General features: G+C 51.0%; 1 protein-coding gene across 1 annotated transcript in view; it reads right to left on the reverse strand.

Moving 5' to 3' along the window:
* Positions 1-16701, reverse strand: part of LOC114867832 (voltage-dependent T-type calcium channel subunit alpha-1I-like) — a 94637-nt gene that overhangs the window by 14116 nt on the left and 63820 nt on the right. Inside the window, exons 15-31 of the mRNA XM_055507160.1 lie at positions 15519-15670; positions 14222-14407; positions 13382-13499; positions 13119-13274; positions 12551-12638; positions 10884-11050; positions 9722-9792; positions 9145-9622; positions 8971-9071; positions 7736-7859; positions 7024-7092; positions 3507-3685; positions 3066-3192; positions 2360-2485; positions 1880-1969; positions 845-1037; positions 135-286 (exon numbers count right to left, since the gene is read on the reverse strand). Of these exons, the coding sequence (XP_055363135.1) occupies positions 135-286; positions 845-1037; positions 1880-1969; positions 2360-2485; positions 3066-3192; positions 3507-3685; positions 7024-7092; positions 7736-7859; positions 8971-9071; positions 9145-9622; positions 9722-9792; positions 10884-11050; positions 12551-12638; positions 13119-13274; positions 13382-13499; positions 14222-14407; positions 15519-15670 (2577 nt within the window). The remainder of the gene's footprint in view (positions 1-134; positions 287-844; positions 1038-1879; positions 1970-2359; positions 2486-3065; positions 3193-3506; positions 3686-7023; positions 7093-7735; positions 7860-8970; positions 9072-9144; positions 9623-9721; positions 9793-10883; positions 11051-12550; positions 12639-13118; positions 13275-13381; positions 13500-14221; positions 14408-15518; positions 15671-16701) is intronic.

Raw genomic sequence — 16701 nt, forward strand, 5'->3', positions numbered from 1 at the left:
ACTGTAAACGCACATGAAACGAGTTAGCGCCCTGAACTCCTGCCTGCAGAGCGTCTGAGCGGCGCTTTACATAACTAACACCCGATGTGTGCGCGGTCGTTAGCACTGCAGCACGTCGTCCCCGCAGGCCTCACCGGCGGCTGGCTGTAGTGCTCCAGCGACATGGTGATGACGTTGATGCAGATGATGAAGGTGATGACCAGGTCCAGGTAGTGGCTGGTGCACAGCGTGTGGATGGCGAGGCGCGCGCTGCCGTACGACGCGTAGTACGGCATCTTCTGGGCCTCTGGAGGAAAGAGGAGGCAAAGGAGGAGGCGGAGAAGGGAACGCAAAGCGAGTAAGTAGGATTTACTTCAGGCCTGAGGGAGAGAACGAGGGTTAGAGCAAATGAAGTCAGAGAGGAAAATAATACGAGGAGAAAAGCTTTGATAAACGAGCTGAAATAATGACTCGCTATTAGAATCGTGTCTTATGAAATTCAAAGCGTTTGGTGACGTTTGACTGTGACCAGACGGCGTCTTTCTGCCTCCTCTGTGGTTTCCTCTCTGTCGTCATTCTCGTGTCCTCCCTCCTCCCATGTATCCTCTGCTCTATCCTTCCTTCCTTCCTTCCTTCCTTCCTCCCTCCCTCCCTTCCTTCCTTCCTTCCTTCCTTCCTTCCTTCCTTCCTTCCTTCCTTCCTTCCTTCCTTCCTTCCTTCCTTCCTTCCTTCCTTCCTTCCTTCCTTCCTTCCTACCTCCCTCCCTTCCATCCTTCCTTCCTCCCTCTTCCCCTCTGTCTAATGTTCAGCAGCAGTACTTCCTTTAACCCTGTCACCCTCTGTCTCTCTGAGGCCGCTCTCTTACTTCTCCTCTTCTTCTCCATGCGGCGCTGGCGCTTTTCCTCTCGACGTCTCGCCTCCTCCACCTCCTGGTGCTGCCGACACTTGTGGAAGTTCTCCACCACCACACCCACAAACATGTTGAGGACGAAGAAGCTGACGATGAGGAGGAAGGAGATGAAGTAGAGCAGCATCCAGGGGTTGTTGTTGGTAACTGGCTGAAATGAGCAGAGAGAAAATAAGTGAGGAGATGAACAGCAGAGAGAGAGAGCAGCTGGAAGCAGAGACAACGTGGAGAAAACTCCTACTGGAGTTAGTCATTACGAGGCAGAAATCCAGTTCAGCTGCAATAAAACCAGAGATGAAAGTCCAATTTTCAATTTGGAGGAGCAGCGAGTGTTGGAGGCGCTGGGTGGAGTGGAAATGGGATTAGTCATTGGGTTCCGTGTTGGACTGCAGAGTCTCCCCAAGGCAGAGAAGCCGCATCAGCCACGATAAGGCCTCGTTTAATGGCTCCTCTAATAGATTCCCAAATAAAAGCACAGCAAAAGGACGCGTTCACTGCCAAAACTGATCCAGAGACTCATTTACGTGAAGATCTCACCAGCACCTGTAAATATTTGCATTATTCATAAGTTTCGAGCTGCTCTGACTGGGCCGGGTCCGGTCCAGATCCACAGACCTGGACCGGTCCACGAAGCTGACGGCGACAGCTGTTCTGTTTATTACAGCAGCAGACAGATGATTACAGTTTTCTCAGGGAGGAGAACACTGCACAGTCCTAATTACTTTCCTTTACCTATAAACGCTAAAGCTGAGCTCGTGTTTGTGGATAACGTTGGTTCAGACTCAGTGAAGACGGTGGTGGTGATTATTGATCCAACATTCACCGTCAGAAATGTGCCTGAACGTATTTACTCAGAATAGAGTGTGTGTGTGTGGCTCGTGTGTTTGCAGAGTTTTTCTGACAGCGACGGAGCTTCAGGTCGAAGGAAGCGACGGGACCGTGAACGCATCACAGCGGGTTTGGAGTTTAAACCAGTCAGACGTCATCACTGACCTGCTGGTCGATCCCCACGGCGTCCAGACCGTGGTACATGATGTTGACCCAGCCGTCTTTGGACGCCAGCACAAAGAGCGACATCAGAGCCTGGAGGAGACACGCACGCACAACATGCACGCACGCACGCACGCAGACACATAAAAACCACACACGCACACATGCACATACACACGAAAAAAAACACACACACACACGAAAAAAAACACATACAAACGCAAGCGCGCACACACACACACACACACACACACACACACACACACACACACACACACACACACACACACACACACACACACACACACACACACACACACACATCACCGCGCTCTGTTATCACTGTGCATAAATAAATCCAAAAAGTAACAGCTCACAAGGAGCAGTTTTGTTTTAAGCACAGTTGTTTGCTTCTCATTATCACCGCTGTTATTGCTTTCATAACGTTATCTGTCAGCAGAACACTCCTCCTCCCTCGTGTACCTGTCCAAGGTTGTCAAAGTTGTATTTGTGATGAACCCATCGATACTTGGCAGCCAGACAGTCAGACTTGTTGGTGACGTTCTTCGCATCCAAGCCCACACAGTAGTAGAACTTCCCTTTGAAGAGCTGGGAGGGAGAAGACACACACACACACACACACACACACACACACACACACACACACACACACACACACACACACACACACACACACACACTGATGAAGCTGTGACAGCACTTGTGTGCAGCTGCTTCTTACTCGCAGCTTTTGAAGTAATTTCATAATTAGTGTGTCTAAGCATTGTGTGGATGAACACCATTCTCCGACATGGTGGACACATCAAAGAGCGGAGCAGTAATAAAGCATAAGGACGACACAGAAAGGCCTGAGACAGTGAGAGGAGGGCGGATGTAAACCATTAAAGCTTTGAAACGCTAGAAAGTGACTGATTCTGCTGGAAGCGGCCTCTTTAGCCTTTGGTCCCAAACAGAGCTTCATCACATGGATGCTTCCACTGGTTGCGTGGCTGTGTTTGCTTTGGATAGATGTTAAGATAATAGCTGTGGCCCAGAAAGCCTCTTCTGACCTACTTCCATCCCAGCCTGGATAAACACTCATATATTTGCCTTTGTTTAAGCAGCTCAGTCCCATTAAAGGCTCATGGACGGTGCAGAACGGCGTCGATCCGCGTCCGGTGCCGTTTACCTGAACGCCCAGGATGCCGAAGATGATGAAGAAGGCGCAGCAGATGAGAACGATGTTGCCGATGGGCTTGAGGGACGTGATGAGCGTCTCAACCACCAGCTTCAGCCCCGGCGCCCGGCTGATCACCCTGCGACAGAGCGCCAGACAGAGACGCATCCCAGAATTACAACGCGCGGCACGCGCCGTGGACGCGAAAAGTCGACTGTGCAGTTCAAGCAAACAATTTGAGCAGAATCTCCCTGCGGCGCTTCGGGCTTCTACTCATTTGTAGCAGTTTAACCGAGCTCCATCTGTGCAGGCGAAGCACAGAGCAGCGCCTTCTTAATGCGGCGCCGCCATCGCTGCTGCTCTTTAAAGTTACGCTAAAAGCTGCACCTCCCAACGCGAGCTCAGACGACGGTCTGGAGCTCCAGCACGATTAATGGGACCCGCGGGACCCACCTGAGAGGGCGCAGCGTCCGGAGCAGCCTGAGGACACGCAGGACCCCCAGGATCTTGGCGCCCCCCGCCATGGACACCACGATGTCAATGAGCGACACGAAGACCAGGAAGCCGTCCAGAATGTTCCAGCTGCTCCTCAGATACGCCGATTCCCCCAGATACAGGCCCATGGACACCACCTGAGACGACGGGAAAGAAGGAGCGGGGATTTGAGTTGAGTCTGGCTTCAGTAACAAGGAGGGAGGAGAAGAAAGAGGCAGCTTCTAAAGCCCAAGCTTAGAGCGGACAGACATGAGGGAAATGAAGAGAGGTGGAAGACGAAAGGAGATTAGAGGAGAAGCAGCAAAGCAAGTCTGCTACAATTAAGACTGGAGCAGATGAATCCACTGCACGAGAACAGTTGGTGGAGTTTCCCAACGTCTACGCTGAAAAACCCAGGAACAATTTAAAGAAACTGGACTACGTCAGCATTCTGCCCTAAATCCTCTTAGATCACACAGAACAAAGCTCGGGACTGGAGCGGCTCCGTCTCTGCTTTACAGTGGGTCACCTTCCAGCTAAACCAGGGGGACTCAATCCAACGGAGGGACCGATTGTGGGGTGAGGTCATGGGGGTTAACAGCCAGGCGTTTATCAGGGCTCTGAGGTAAAAAGCTGCAGCAAAACGTGAAGCTCTGAGGTAAAAAGCTGCAGGAAAACGTGAAGCTCTGAGGTAAAAAGCTGCAGAAAAACGTGAAGCTCTGAGGTAAAAAGCTGCAGGAAAACGTGAAGCTCTGAGGTAAAAAGATGGAGGAAAACGTGAAGCTCTGAGGTAAAAAGATGGAGGAAAATGGAAGCTCTGAGGTAAAAAGCTGCAGCAAAACGTGAAGCTCTGAGGTAAAAAGCTGCAGAAAAACGTGAAGCTCTGAGGTAAAAATGGAAAAACGTGAAGCTCTGAGGTAAAAAGATGCAAGAACGTGCACAGCAGCGCCGGACGACGGGCAGGAAAGGCTTGATGTCAGTAAAGGTGGAACTCTTAACTCATTGACACAGGGGAAATAATAACGGATGGACTGGGAGACGGTCCTGATGTATGAAACAACATCTGCCCTTGATCTCTCTCTCTAAACCCCCAACAACTTTTCCAGCCTTAAACTTTCTACTTGTCTCTTTCAGCCTGTTGTGTGTTAGTGTGAGTCTTTGCCTCAGACCTGGTGGCAGTGTCCCGTTACTGAGCAGAGCCGGCGTCACTGACTTGTACACTGAGTTGACCCAATTTAAACCGTGTCACCTCAGTGACAGCACTCCTGCTCATCAGCAGAGGAAACTCGTCTGTGTCAACTGGGCTCCACGGTTGCCACGGTAACCAGCAGACACAACAACAGAACCAAGGCTTCCACTGTAGACCTAATACAGAACCAGAACATTTACTGTAGATCTAATCCAGAACCAGAACATTCACTGTAGACCTTATACAGAACCAGAACATTTACTGTAGATCTAATACAGAACCGGAACATTTACTGTAGACCTAATACAGAACCAGAACATTCACTGTAGATCTAATATAGAACCAGACCATTTACTGTAGACCTAATACAGAACCGGAACATTTACTGTAGATCTAATCCAGAACCAGAACATTTACTGTAGATCTAATCCAGAACCAGAACATTTACTGTAGACCTAATACAGAAGCAGCAGATTGACTAGAACTAAGGAACGACAGACATGTGTTGTGTGTTTGTGTCCTTGCTGCTGCATCATCATATCATGTTCAGGCTGAAAGGAGTCATCCAGTAAAATGCCTGCATGTATTATTAGACGCAGGCTAAACTGGAAGCTTTTAAGGACGTCTGGGAAGCCGTGGGTCCTGCATTTAGCAAATCAAATACTGATGACGAAAGAAGAAGCGTGAATCTATAGCAGCTCGAAGCCGATGTGATTATCAAAGCTCTCTGTGCTCTCAGCAGCAGCCGGTGGCCGACGGAGCCCGTGTCACCTGACGCTCAATGCACAGTCAAGGCCATTTCCATTGGACTCACATCCATGTGATTAGGGCAGGTGTCATCACAGACAGACGCCGTTTATCAGCATCACTTTGGTCTGTGCTGCTTTTAGTCAAATATTCAGACCGTTCACAGATGAACATGATGCACACTGTCCGTCAGTAATAGTTACAGTTTTTTCTCTTATTTCTCATCAAAAGCATGTCTAAGCTTGTGCCAGACATCGGTTCTGACTTCAAGCTATGTGTGAAAGTGTGTGAAGGTCTCGCATGGCGCTCGCTCTGATTGGAGACAGACACGCGTGAACTCCTCTCCCTCCTCTGATGGGACTCTGATGTTCAAGGTCAGATCCAAGTGCAGGTGAGGCTGTTTACACTGGCTGCTAATGACCATGAATGTGTGTGTGGGGACCGGAGACGATCTCCGGCCCCTCAGTGATGGACCGTGTCCTAGAGAGCAAGCGCTGCTTAATTATGGCGCTCATTTAAATGCGGCTCCTCCAGAGCCTGGGCCGACAGCCTGGAATAACAGATGTGGAGAAAGGGTGTGAGACAGCGGGAGGATTATTAGTCTGGTATTGACATGAAAATGATGAGAAAACATGACTGCAGGAGATCTTTATCTGAACTGCCTGATTCCTTATTGTTTGGTCTGGTGAGAATTTCTGACCCTGTTTAATCCTAGTGTGTATAATTAAAAACTGATTTATTAAAAGCAGGTAACAAACATAGTTTCCAGCAATCAGCGCGTTTGTAAACCTGGACCCTGGTCGACATGTAAGAAAGCACATCAGCCCTGAAGTCACACAGTGGAAGTGATAAGAAGAATTTAAACTCTAATCAGACCTTTAATTAAAGAGCGAGTGGAAGCGGCCGCACTGTGAATGTCTCACACTCTGAGATAAGACAGCGAGTGGCAGAAAAGGTCAGGACCACGCGGCTGCGACCAGATAACAGGAACCTCCACCAGTTCAGCTGGAATGGGACAAAACCAGAGCCAGAGCGATTAGAGACACGGAAGTGAAAGGCACCAGTTCCTGTCCAGAAGCTGAGAAAGAGGTGAGGACGAGGTTGAGCCCAGGAAAGAGGCTTGTACTGTATGATCACATGAACTCAGCAGGACCACAGAGCTCCACTCATTTCCATGTCTTCATTAATAAAGCACTGAGGGGGTTCTACCAAAGGCTTGAATAATACATGAGGCGCTGACGTCTGGACAGGAGATTAGTGAATTACAAATGTGTGTGAACGTGTGTGTGGGTGATTATTGACAACTTGTCCAGGAGAATAAGGAAGCAGCACGAGAGCGGCTGAGGAGCGATAGCTTTCTAATGACCTTAATTATCTAGATGCCCATCGCTGGAGCACATGCGATTAGAGGCGAGGGATGATGAGGAAAAGGTGGAAAAGAGGACGAGGGGTGAGGAGAACAGCTGCAAGGGAGGAGACCGGGATGAGAGGAGACATAAAAGGGAAGGAGGGAGGAGAGAAAAGGGCCGAGAGCTGGAGGAGGAAGGAAGAGAACTTTACCTTCACAGTCATCTCCGCAACAAAGATGGCAGTGAAGATGTAGTTGGAAATAGTGAGAAACAGTCGCTCCTGGAACAAAAGCACAGATCAGATTAGTTGCTGAGAAATAAAAGCTTAGATTTATAATAATAAATCTATGTCTGCTGTAAACATGTTTGCAGACATTGTTCTGGGATTTAAAATCAGCATTTAATGTGTGACGGCTCAGGAAAAACATTGTTTTAACCTGAGAGAAATGAAACGAAGGCAAGAGGATAAAGAAAGGGAGAACAAACAGAAGGAAAGAGTCTGAAACAAAGAGTTTCACTAGGAGTCACGTTCGTTACAAACTGTTTGATTGCACAGAAGTGGCCTGATGCCAAAATCCACACAAAGCAAGTCATCAGCTCAAAGCAACAATTCCTAATTAATATAAATAACAGCTTGTCAATAAATAATTGGTACTTCTTTATTTAAACAAGACTGAAAAATGACTGAATATATTAATTATCACAGCTCAATAATGAAATCAGTAAAAAGCTTTCAAAATGCCCAACGTGGTGTAAAATGAGAGAAGGGAGCAGCTCTGAGCGGTTTAAAGAGCAAACACAATGACTGCGTCGCTGTAGGTGCATAAATTAGCAGCTTAGCTGAAGTTTGCAGACGGCAGATCCAAAGGTGGATCTGGCTCCAAACTGCAGCCTGTGACCGTTGGGTGGTGGTGAGCTCCTACCAGGCTGCCCTGCAGGATCCTGGGCCTCTCCAGGGCGACGGTGATGCAGTTCAGGAAGATGAAGACCAGCACCACGTAGTCGAAGAGCTTGTGGGCGATGATGGACTGACAGAGCAGCCTGAACCTGACGACGGGAGAGAAGGAGCGCGTGCGTTAGCATAACACGCTTAGAACCAGTGCCGCAGCAGCTGGTTCCAGTGGTTCCAGTGGTTCCAGTGGTTCCAGTGGTTCCAGTGGAGGCAGGCGGCTCCGACCACCAGAACACGCCCACGTGTGCACCTGCCCTCTAGCTGGAGATCAATGTGCTAATCTGGCTGCTTTAATCCAAGCTCGGGAACTCGGTCCCTTTATCTATCGACTGGAATCTGGCAACCCTTCCCCTGATATCGAACGCGCCTGGCGCCCGCTGGCGTAGGCACTTATCGCGCCTCAGACACGAGTTGTGGTGCCGACTTGTTCCTTCGCTCGCTCGTTTGTTTGTTTGTCTGCTCTGCTCGCTTTAATTCTGCTACACAGACACAGACACACAAACAAACACACACACACACACACACACACACACACACACACACACACACACACACACACACACACACACACACACACCTACGCGATGCACCGCAGCTCGTAACGAGGCTGCGATCAGCATATGCCTCCACGCTCCCACGAGCACATATGCAAAGTCATCCGTGGCCCAACGCGAGTGCACGCGCCGCCAACACACACAGCCCCTGTCTGACAGATGGCACCTGCCACATGCCAAAACACAGCCCTGGGGCCCGGCTCCCGTAAGTGGCTATCAGCGCAGGAATCCAGGGAGTGAGCGGCCGCATGACTGAGCGCCTCCCTTCCTGTTGGTTTCAGGGGGATTTGTAACAGTGGGGGATCGAAGGCGGGGGAGACACACAATCACACGGCAGCAGAGACACACACACACACACACACATCAGCAGAGACAAATGCTGTTACATCACTTTAAAATGAACACTTTCTCCACCTGATCAGACAAATGCTTTAACTTTGTAGTCAAGATGAAAAGATGTTGAACAATCTCACCAAGCCTGTGTGTGTGTGTGTGTGTGTGTGTGTGTGTGTGTGTGTGTGTGTGTGTGTGTGTGTGTGTGTGTGAGCAGAGTACAATACAGCAAAGCAGAGCCTAGCAGAATAGAATAGAATAGAATAGAATAGAGCAGAGCAGAGCAGAGTGTGTGGAGGCCGAGCGTGTCACGTCTCACTTGTTCTGGGGGGAGAACAGGTAAACCGACCACTGCTCTCTGGTTTCACACCAGTCCGGCTTGTACACCTCCATCATCTTCTGAATGCGGAAGCACAAACTCTGGAAGGAAGAAGAGGGAGAGGTGACGACTCCCCTGGACCAGAACCAGCGGTGCCGTGGTCCGGATCCTTACATAGTCGGTCTCCTCGTCCAGGTCGGCTCTGTCCTTGCGTGCGTTCACTTGTGGGAACACCTCCGCTATCAGGCAGGTGTGGGGACCCGGCGCCTTCCCGTTACAGTCCCGGTGCTCTCCTCCCAAACCGCTCCCAGCTACGGAGCCTCCGTGGGTGGAGGCCCCGGCCCCGGCCCCGTTCCTCGGGCCCGGTTCTGGCACACACGTCTGCCGGCCTGCTCGGAGCAGCTCTGGAAGCTCCAGGGACAGAGCCCGGCGATCCCTCCTGGCGAAGTGTCTGGAGAGGAAGAGCGGGCGCGGCGGGTGGCTGGGTGGAGGGGGGTAGTGGGGGTGGGGCGGGTGGCTCAGCAGCGCCTCCTGCTCCGCGGCGTAGGCGTGGGGGGTCGGGGTGCGGGTGCTGTGCACGCGGAGGCTGCCCCCCACCAGAGGACCCCCACCAAACCCGTAGCTCCTCTGACCCAGGCTGTTGGAGCTGGACCTGCAGGACGGAGCGGAGCAGAGCGTTTGACCTTTGACCCGAGGTTCTGACGAGCAGCAGATGCGGCTCATTGAGGATGAATGCACGCGTGACGTCTACCTGCGGCTCCAGGCGGAGTGTGGAGGGAAAGGACGGCCCCAGTTGTGGTAGTTGGAACTGCGGCCGTGGCGCTGAAAGACACGGGTTCACACAAACATTGAGCTTCCTGGATACGTGTGGACACAGACTCACTACCTCTGTTTCACATGAAGCCACTGAGGCTCCGCAAACATTCTAAATGTCACCCCATACGTTTCAGCTGCGAACCTCCGTTCGTGTTCGCATCCGTCTCTATAGGAACTGGAGGGATGTTGAACACCATCCAGTGAGAAGGTGGGAACGCTGTTTAGAGCAAGCTTTGCATCATTCAACGTGTTCACTGTGTGCGTAGTGAGTTTCTGCCGTGTGGGGTCAGTGTTACGGTGCGTGTTCTGATCCAAACGACCTGCCAACGAACCACCCAAGGAGCAAAGTGCAGCCGACAGGAAGTACAAAACTTCAGTACACATCATGAAACACTTCATAAACAACTGTCTGGCCGATCATTCAAGTGCTCCGCTGCGCGTGATGTAACCGACGCCCTCTGAAACCAGTAAACTCTGAGAGGAGATTCTCCCACGGCCGCGGCGTTCAACACGCAGCTCATCCTGCCTCTGTTCTAGTTTCCCCTCATGTCTCCCTGTCGCGCTCTACCTCGCGCTCTCTGTGGATAAACAGAACAAAAGGAACAGTCAATTAATAGACGTTGCCATGGCAACTGGGTGCTGAGACAAACCTTGTAGAAGTGTTTTAGTTTCTCTCGCCTGAGGTTTTGGTTCAATAGTCACAAAGCTGAGGCGTTCCCGCTGCGTCTGTGTGTTTTCCATCCTCCAGCATTCACCCATCTGCTGCACGTCGACTACGGACTCAAACTAAACACCCTGGACCTGCTGCTGCTTTAAAACTTTCTAAAGGCATAAGATCAACTGCACATCCTAAAGCCGCTGGTCTGGATCAGCGTCTTCAGTCTCTACAAACAGATTTGAGTCTGACTGTAAAAGCAAAGCAAACCCATTTATCCCCCAAAGCTGAGTGTTATTTATAGAGACACGACAAAGACTTGGAAGATGTTTGCGCTAATGCAAAGTACACATGTGATTTGTACTGAAAACCCAAACATCAAAATGTCCCGTGTACAGAGATTCAGCGTGCAAATGTTACGTGAGATCCAGCAGCGCCGCACCAGAGACAGGGAGCGGCGCTCCAGGCTGCTCCTGCCCAGGCTCATCATGCTGCTTTTCCTGGACTCCACAGCGAAGCTCCGTCTCTCCGACGAGTACGAGCCCCTCGGCCCAGACAGCGAGTCCAGCTCCAGGTGGCCGTTGGGGGTCAGGGTGCAGATCCTCGGGTCTGGAAGTTGAGAACAGAACGCTGCTAACAGCTGATTGTGTGCGAAGCCGCCCCTCTGCACTCTCCTCCAAGGTGCGTTTTCCCACGTTCCTGCCTTAACGTTGCATTTTATTTTCACCCCCCGTCTATCAAGCCTCCTGGCCCATCTCCATTTCACCTACACTTTCCACACTGACATTTGACAACCCCAGGAACCAGGATTCAATCTGCTGTGGACTATACATGTGGGTGGAGAGAAAGGCACAGAGGCAACAACACACTGAGACACTTATAAACCGAGAACCGAGGGAAAATGTCAGGTTCATAGAAAGAAGTGAAGGATGATGGGAATCACAAACATCAGCTTGAGAGGCCGCATGATTTAAATGATCAGCTTGTCCTCTTTCTGCCACTGGCTCCGAGTAAAGACATCAAACTGTAAATGTCACAATGACCCTCGTTTCACACAGTTGATGTGTTGGTAATAAAGAACGCCGGCCGCGACTGAAACCGCGTGGCACCAGGCTTCAGCCCAGCGTTCAGGCTTCAGCGTTCAGGCTTCAGCCCAGCGTTCAGGTTTCAGCGTTCAGGCTTCAGCGTTCAGGCTTCAGCGTTCAGGCTTCAGCGTTCAGGTTTCAGCGTTCAGGCTTCAGCGTTCAGGCTTCAGCGTTCAGGCTTCAGTGTTCAGGTTTCAGCGTTCAGGCTTCAGCGTTCAGGCTTCAGCCCAGCGTTCAGGTTTCAGCGTTCAGGCTTCAGCCTAGACTTCAGCCCAACGTTCAGGCTTCAGCCCAACGTTCAGCCCAGCGTTCAGGTTTCAGCGTTCAGGCTTCAGCCCAGCGTTCAGGCTTCAGCGTTCAGGCTTCAGCCCAGCGTTCAGGCTTCAACGTTCAGGCTTCAGTGTTCAGGTTTCAGCGTTCAGGCTTCAGCGTTCAGGCTTCAGTGTTCAGGTTTCAGCGTTCAGGCTTCAGCCTAGACTTCAGCCCAGTGTTCAGGCTTCAGCCCAACGTTCAGCCCAGCGTTCAGGCTTCAGCGTTCAGGCTTCAGCCTAGACTTCAGCCCAACGTTCAGGCTTCAGCCCAACGTTCAGGCTTCAGCCCAACGTTCAGCCCAGCGTTCGGCATTGGACCCGTGAGCTCTGTACACGCAGGTGCAGTAACCTCGTCGCTCCATGAAGGAGGAGGCTGCAGGGCTTCAACCTCTACTTCCACTGCACTGCAGAGAGCGTCTGCTCTGCGGCAGTCGACTTCTACAGTGAAAACAAGCCTCCAGTGTCTAAACTCGTGTCTGTCTGAATGGATGAAACAGGTTCGTTGTGAGCTCTGGATGAGGACGGAGCTCATGCATATTTCAACAATGCAGCCTGTTCTCCCAGTGTCTCACTTTCTCTTTTCGGTTCAGCACAATCTTCTTCAGTGAAGTGCGGATGGCTACAGGCGCAGTTTCACGTGTTAGAGTGACATTAAACGTCCTGGACCTGCTCTAAAACTTCGAGCTGGTCAGAGTTTCAGACCGTGCACCCACCTGACAACTTAATAGAGTCACGCTTCTCGCTCTCATCGAAGTTGGAGGAGGAGTGATCGTCATCGGAGTAGGAGCGATTGGCGTCGCCCTGGAGACAGAGAAGCAGGAAGACGCTAGGACGCATACAGACACATGTTAAACAGGACGACTCCTTTCAGCTCAGCAGAACCCTGACGTACGATGGGAGAGAACGTCTTAACAGCATCAATCAAAAGACGCCTGATTTGTGTCGGCTCCAAACCACGGCGATGTTTTGATCCGTGTATGAAAAGTCTACTGCGTTTCTTAGTGGCACTACAATTTTCCTGCGTGTGAGTGTGACAGTTGACGGCAGACCGACAGCGTTGTGTTCTCAGAGACAGACGGCTTCAGAGGAAACGACTGGAATACACTGTTATTAAGCCGTGACTGTTGGCACAGCTACAAAACAATGCAGTAAATAATAATTCATATCACACATCTTCAAGCCACTGATACAGGCTGAACTATATATCTCTGAGCCCCTGTCCTCCTGTGGGTTCCTCACTTACCCACAGCTGATTAGGTCATGTGTGACAAAGGCCCTCACCTCTGCCTGAAAGCCCTCAACCAAGATGGCCACCAGCAGGTTGAAGAGGACGTAGTTCCCAAAGGTCATGAGGGCCACGAAGTAAAGAGCAGCGAGCGGCGACGTAGCTGCCATGCCGTTGTACAGGACGGCGTTCCAGTCCTCCTGCGTCAGGATCTGCCAGAGAGGAGGCTTCCAGTGAATACGTCTGGTTATGGACCATCAGCTGACGGTTCTCATCACAGGCAGGTCGACAGTGAAGCAGACAGAGGTGCAGCGATTACCTGGAACACGGTGACTATGGCCCAAAGCAGCGAGTCGAAGTTCTTCCTGTCCGGTACAGTGTCTCCGGTCTCTGTCTTCAGACTGAACTTACAGCCGAAGATGTGCATCCCGAGGATACTGCAACAGAGCAGCAGCATCTGCTGAACTCATCACCAAAGCGACAGGTTTGTTACATCTGGAAGTAACATTTGTGTTCTTGGTTCCAGGTTATGAAAATAAATGTAAAACTGTGTGTGTGTGTGTGTTTATGCGTGCGTGTGTACATGTTTCTGTGCTTGCGTGCATGTTTGTGCATGTGTGTGTGTTTGTGCGTGCATGTCTGTCTGTCTGTGTGTGTGTGTGTGTGTGTGTGCATGTGTGTACGTGTTTGTGTGCGTGCATGTTTGTGAGTGTGCGTGTGTGTACATGTTTGTGTGCGTGTGTGCATGTGTGTGTGTGTGCGTGTCTGTGCGTTTGTGCGTGCGTGTCTGTGCGTTTGTGCGTGCGTGTGCGTGTATGTACGTGTAAGCGTGTGTGTTGCTGCTGTGAGGCCTTCTTTTCGTATTCCTTTACAGACCATAATTACATAGAACGTCTCACAAGGAGACGGAGCTGAAGACAAAGACTGTTGATCAGAGTGAAAGGCTCCTGAGGCCTCAACGTGCATGAGCCTGTGACTCTGCTTTAGGAGCCTGATGGTAAAAGCTCACTGCAGCTTTAAGCTTCTGCTTGATATTCTACACCTCTGGTTAAACAAACCCACCCACAAACACCCAGAGAGCAGGTGATGAGGTGCTCATCCTCCCTCAGACTAAAACCCTCCGTCCAGAACAGCAGCTGATGGAACCGTATTTCCACACCTGAAGATGAAGATGAAGAGCATGAGCAGCATGCAGAAGGTGGCCACGTTGTCCATGGTCTTCATCAGGACCACCAGCTGCCTCCTCAGCGCCGGCATGAACCTCACCAGCTTCAGCACCCGCAGCAGCCTGAAGGTCCTGAGCACCGACAAGCCTCCGTCCGACTGGCCCACGATCTCACACACGCTGAGGAGACGAGCACAGACAGACAGGAAGTCGACTTCCTGCTCACAAGCCTCCCCCGTCTCCCTGCCACCCTCAGAAGCAAACGCACAACTCCAGGTTGAACAAATCAACTTCATTAACAGAGAATCAACTACAAATTCATTTTTAATTGGCGTCTTTCTGGTCGGCTGCTTTTTGGGGGATGTGATCATTTCTAATTTAAACAAAATCCTATAGATAGAGTTTGGTTTCATTAGCATTGAGCTTGAGGTAAAGCACACGCTGAATTATTGAGTTCCGATTTTGTTTTGAACAAGTCAGGGTTATAACATCCACTGCATTTAAACTGATATGGGAAAAGCATTAGTTTGAATCCTGAGCCTTTTAATACATTCAAATGTTACTAACAATGTTCTAAGACCTGAAGATGCTGCGTTATCTTCTGTTGGAACAACTGATTTAGTCACAGCTTTTGGACAATTTGCTGTTTGCTGCTGCAGAAGTTTTATCTGCTTTCATGTCACTTTCTCCGGAGGCTGAGGCCTCGTCGCATGGACGCTCTATCAAAGGATCCACTCAGCACATGAAAATAGCAGCGGCGCAGGTTGAATGGGTGCACTTTCACAGAGCAGCTCTGTGTGAATGGCTGAGGAGATTCAGATGCGTAGATGAAGAGAAGTAAATTGGTAGTGGAGGAGATAAGACGACAGATGCAGGTATGTTCAATCAACACGTGTCTCCTGTGACACGCTTCACATTTGATCTTGCTCAGCTTTGGCTGCTTTGATGTGCATTTGATCTCAGCTTTATAATGGGGATCACAGACAGCGGCTCTCAGCCAGATGAACTGGAAACAACGGCAGCTGATCAAAAGAACAGCCACTCACCTGAAGCTGCAGCCACAAAGGACAAACCTGTTTCCTGCAGCCTGTGACACGCGACGCGTACAGGTGGTGCGTTTCTAGCATGTGAAGTGACAATTTTACAAAGCACGACATGAATAATTCAACCGCAAACAGCCTGTCACACTAAAAACGCCCAAAGAACATTTGTCAATATTTCAGGAGGACGATGGATCTGACCCACAGGATCCACCTGCTGGAGGAAGCTGGAAATAACCCCGTCCTGATACCTGATGATGACGATGACTCCATCAAAGACGTTGTAGGGGTTCCTCAAGTAGTTGAAGGACCCGAACGCGGTGATTTTGAGGACCATCTCCAGAGAGAACATGCTGGTGAAGACGATGTTGCAGATCTCCAGGACGTTCGTCAGCTCGTCTGGCTGAGGACAGAGACACGACGGGGGGGGGGGGGGGGGGGGGGGGGGGGGGGGGGGGGGGGGGGGGGCACATGAGAGCAGAACACATGGACACAGCGTGTGAATGGCAACAGGGAAGGAGCTGCAGCCACAGCTGGGCTTCTCAGCATCTGCACAGGAGGAGGAGGTCGGATCCGAGGAGAGGAAGCAGAACCCGTGCTTTCCTTCCAGTAAAGCAGAACCAGGCCTCAGCTGCAGGGACTCCTCCCCTCCTCACTAATGTGAGCAGAAAACCACAGACTGGTTTGAATATGAGCAGTTAACTGAACGAGTGGCCTGAGAGCAGTGGAAACGCACTGGTCCACTGGGCTCAGTGGGATCAGCTGGACCGAGTTCCACCGTCGGCCGCTGCATCTGTGTCTCTGCAGCTGATGTGAATCCAGCCTTTCCAGCTGCCTCTGATTTCATGCCTGCTCCTCGCGCTCCGTCTGTGGGTCCAGCTTCACTCAAACACACACCAGGGGCTCATTCTGGTGCCGGTCCAGCAGCGCGGCTTCTGACATTTGAACCCAGCGTTTGCATGTCTGCGTGCGCTTCTCCTGGTGCCGCTGCACGTCCACGCCTGCGAGTCCTAATGAGCGTTTAGCGCCGTGAAAACGCCGGGTAATGATGCAGCACGGGCGTCCGCGTCTGCAGCCCGGCGCCGCTGCCGGGCCCCGGAGATCCATTACGGCCGTCTCATTACCGCAGACCTGGGAACAGATCTGAAGGCTGACGTATGGAATAAACGGGAAGACGCAGAGGACTGAGACCGGACGCACTGAATGCAGAGACACGTCACATTCACTGCTTCTGCTGCAGCGGCTCTGCTTGTTTTTAGCAAGTGGGTTCGACTCACCCCAGTGCTTCCTGTTGTGCACGATCATGACAACAAGCTCTGATTCGCTTCATTTGTGAGGTTCTGAGGGGAATCATCATCATCACGTCCTAATGCACTCGACAACCAGCTCCTTTCTCTGCTCTGACTCTTTGTCTTCCCGCCTTTGTGTGACCCA

The sequence above is a fragment of the Betta splendens genome, chromosome 1 (genome assembly GCF_900634795.4).
Source record: "Betta splendens chromosome 1, fBetSpl5.4, whole genome shotgun sequence".
NCBI classification, from domain to species: Eukaryota; Metazoa; Chordata; class Actinopteri; order Anabantiformes; family Osphronemidae; genus Betta; species Betta splendens.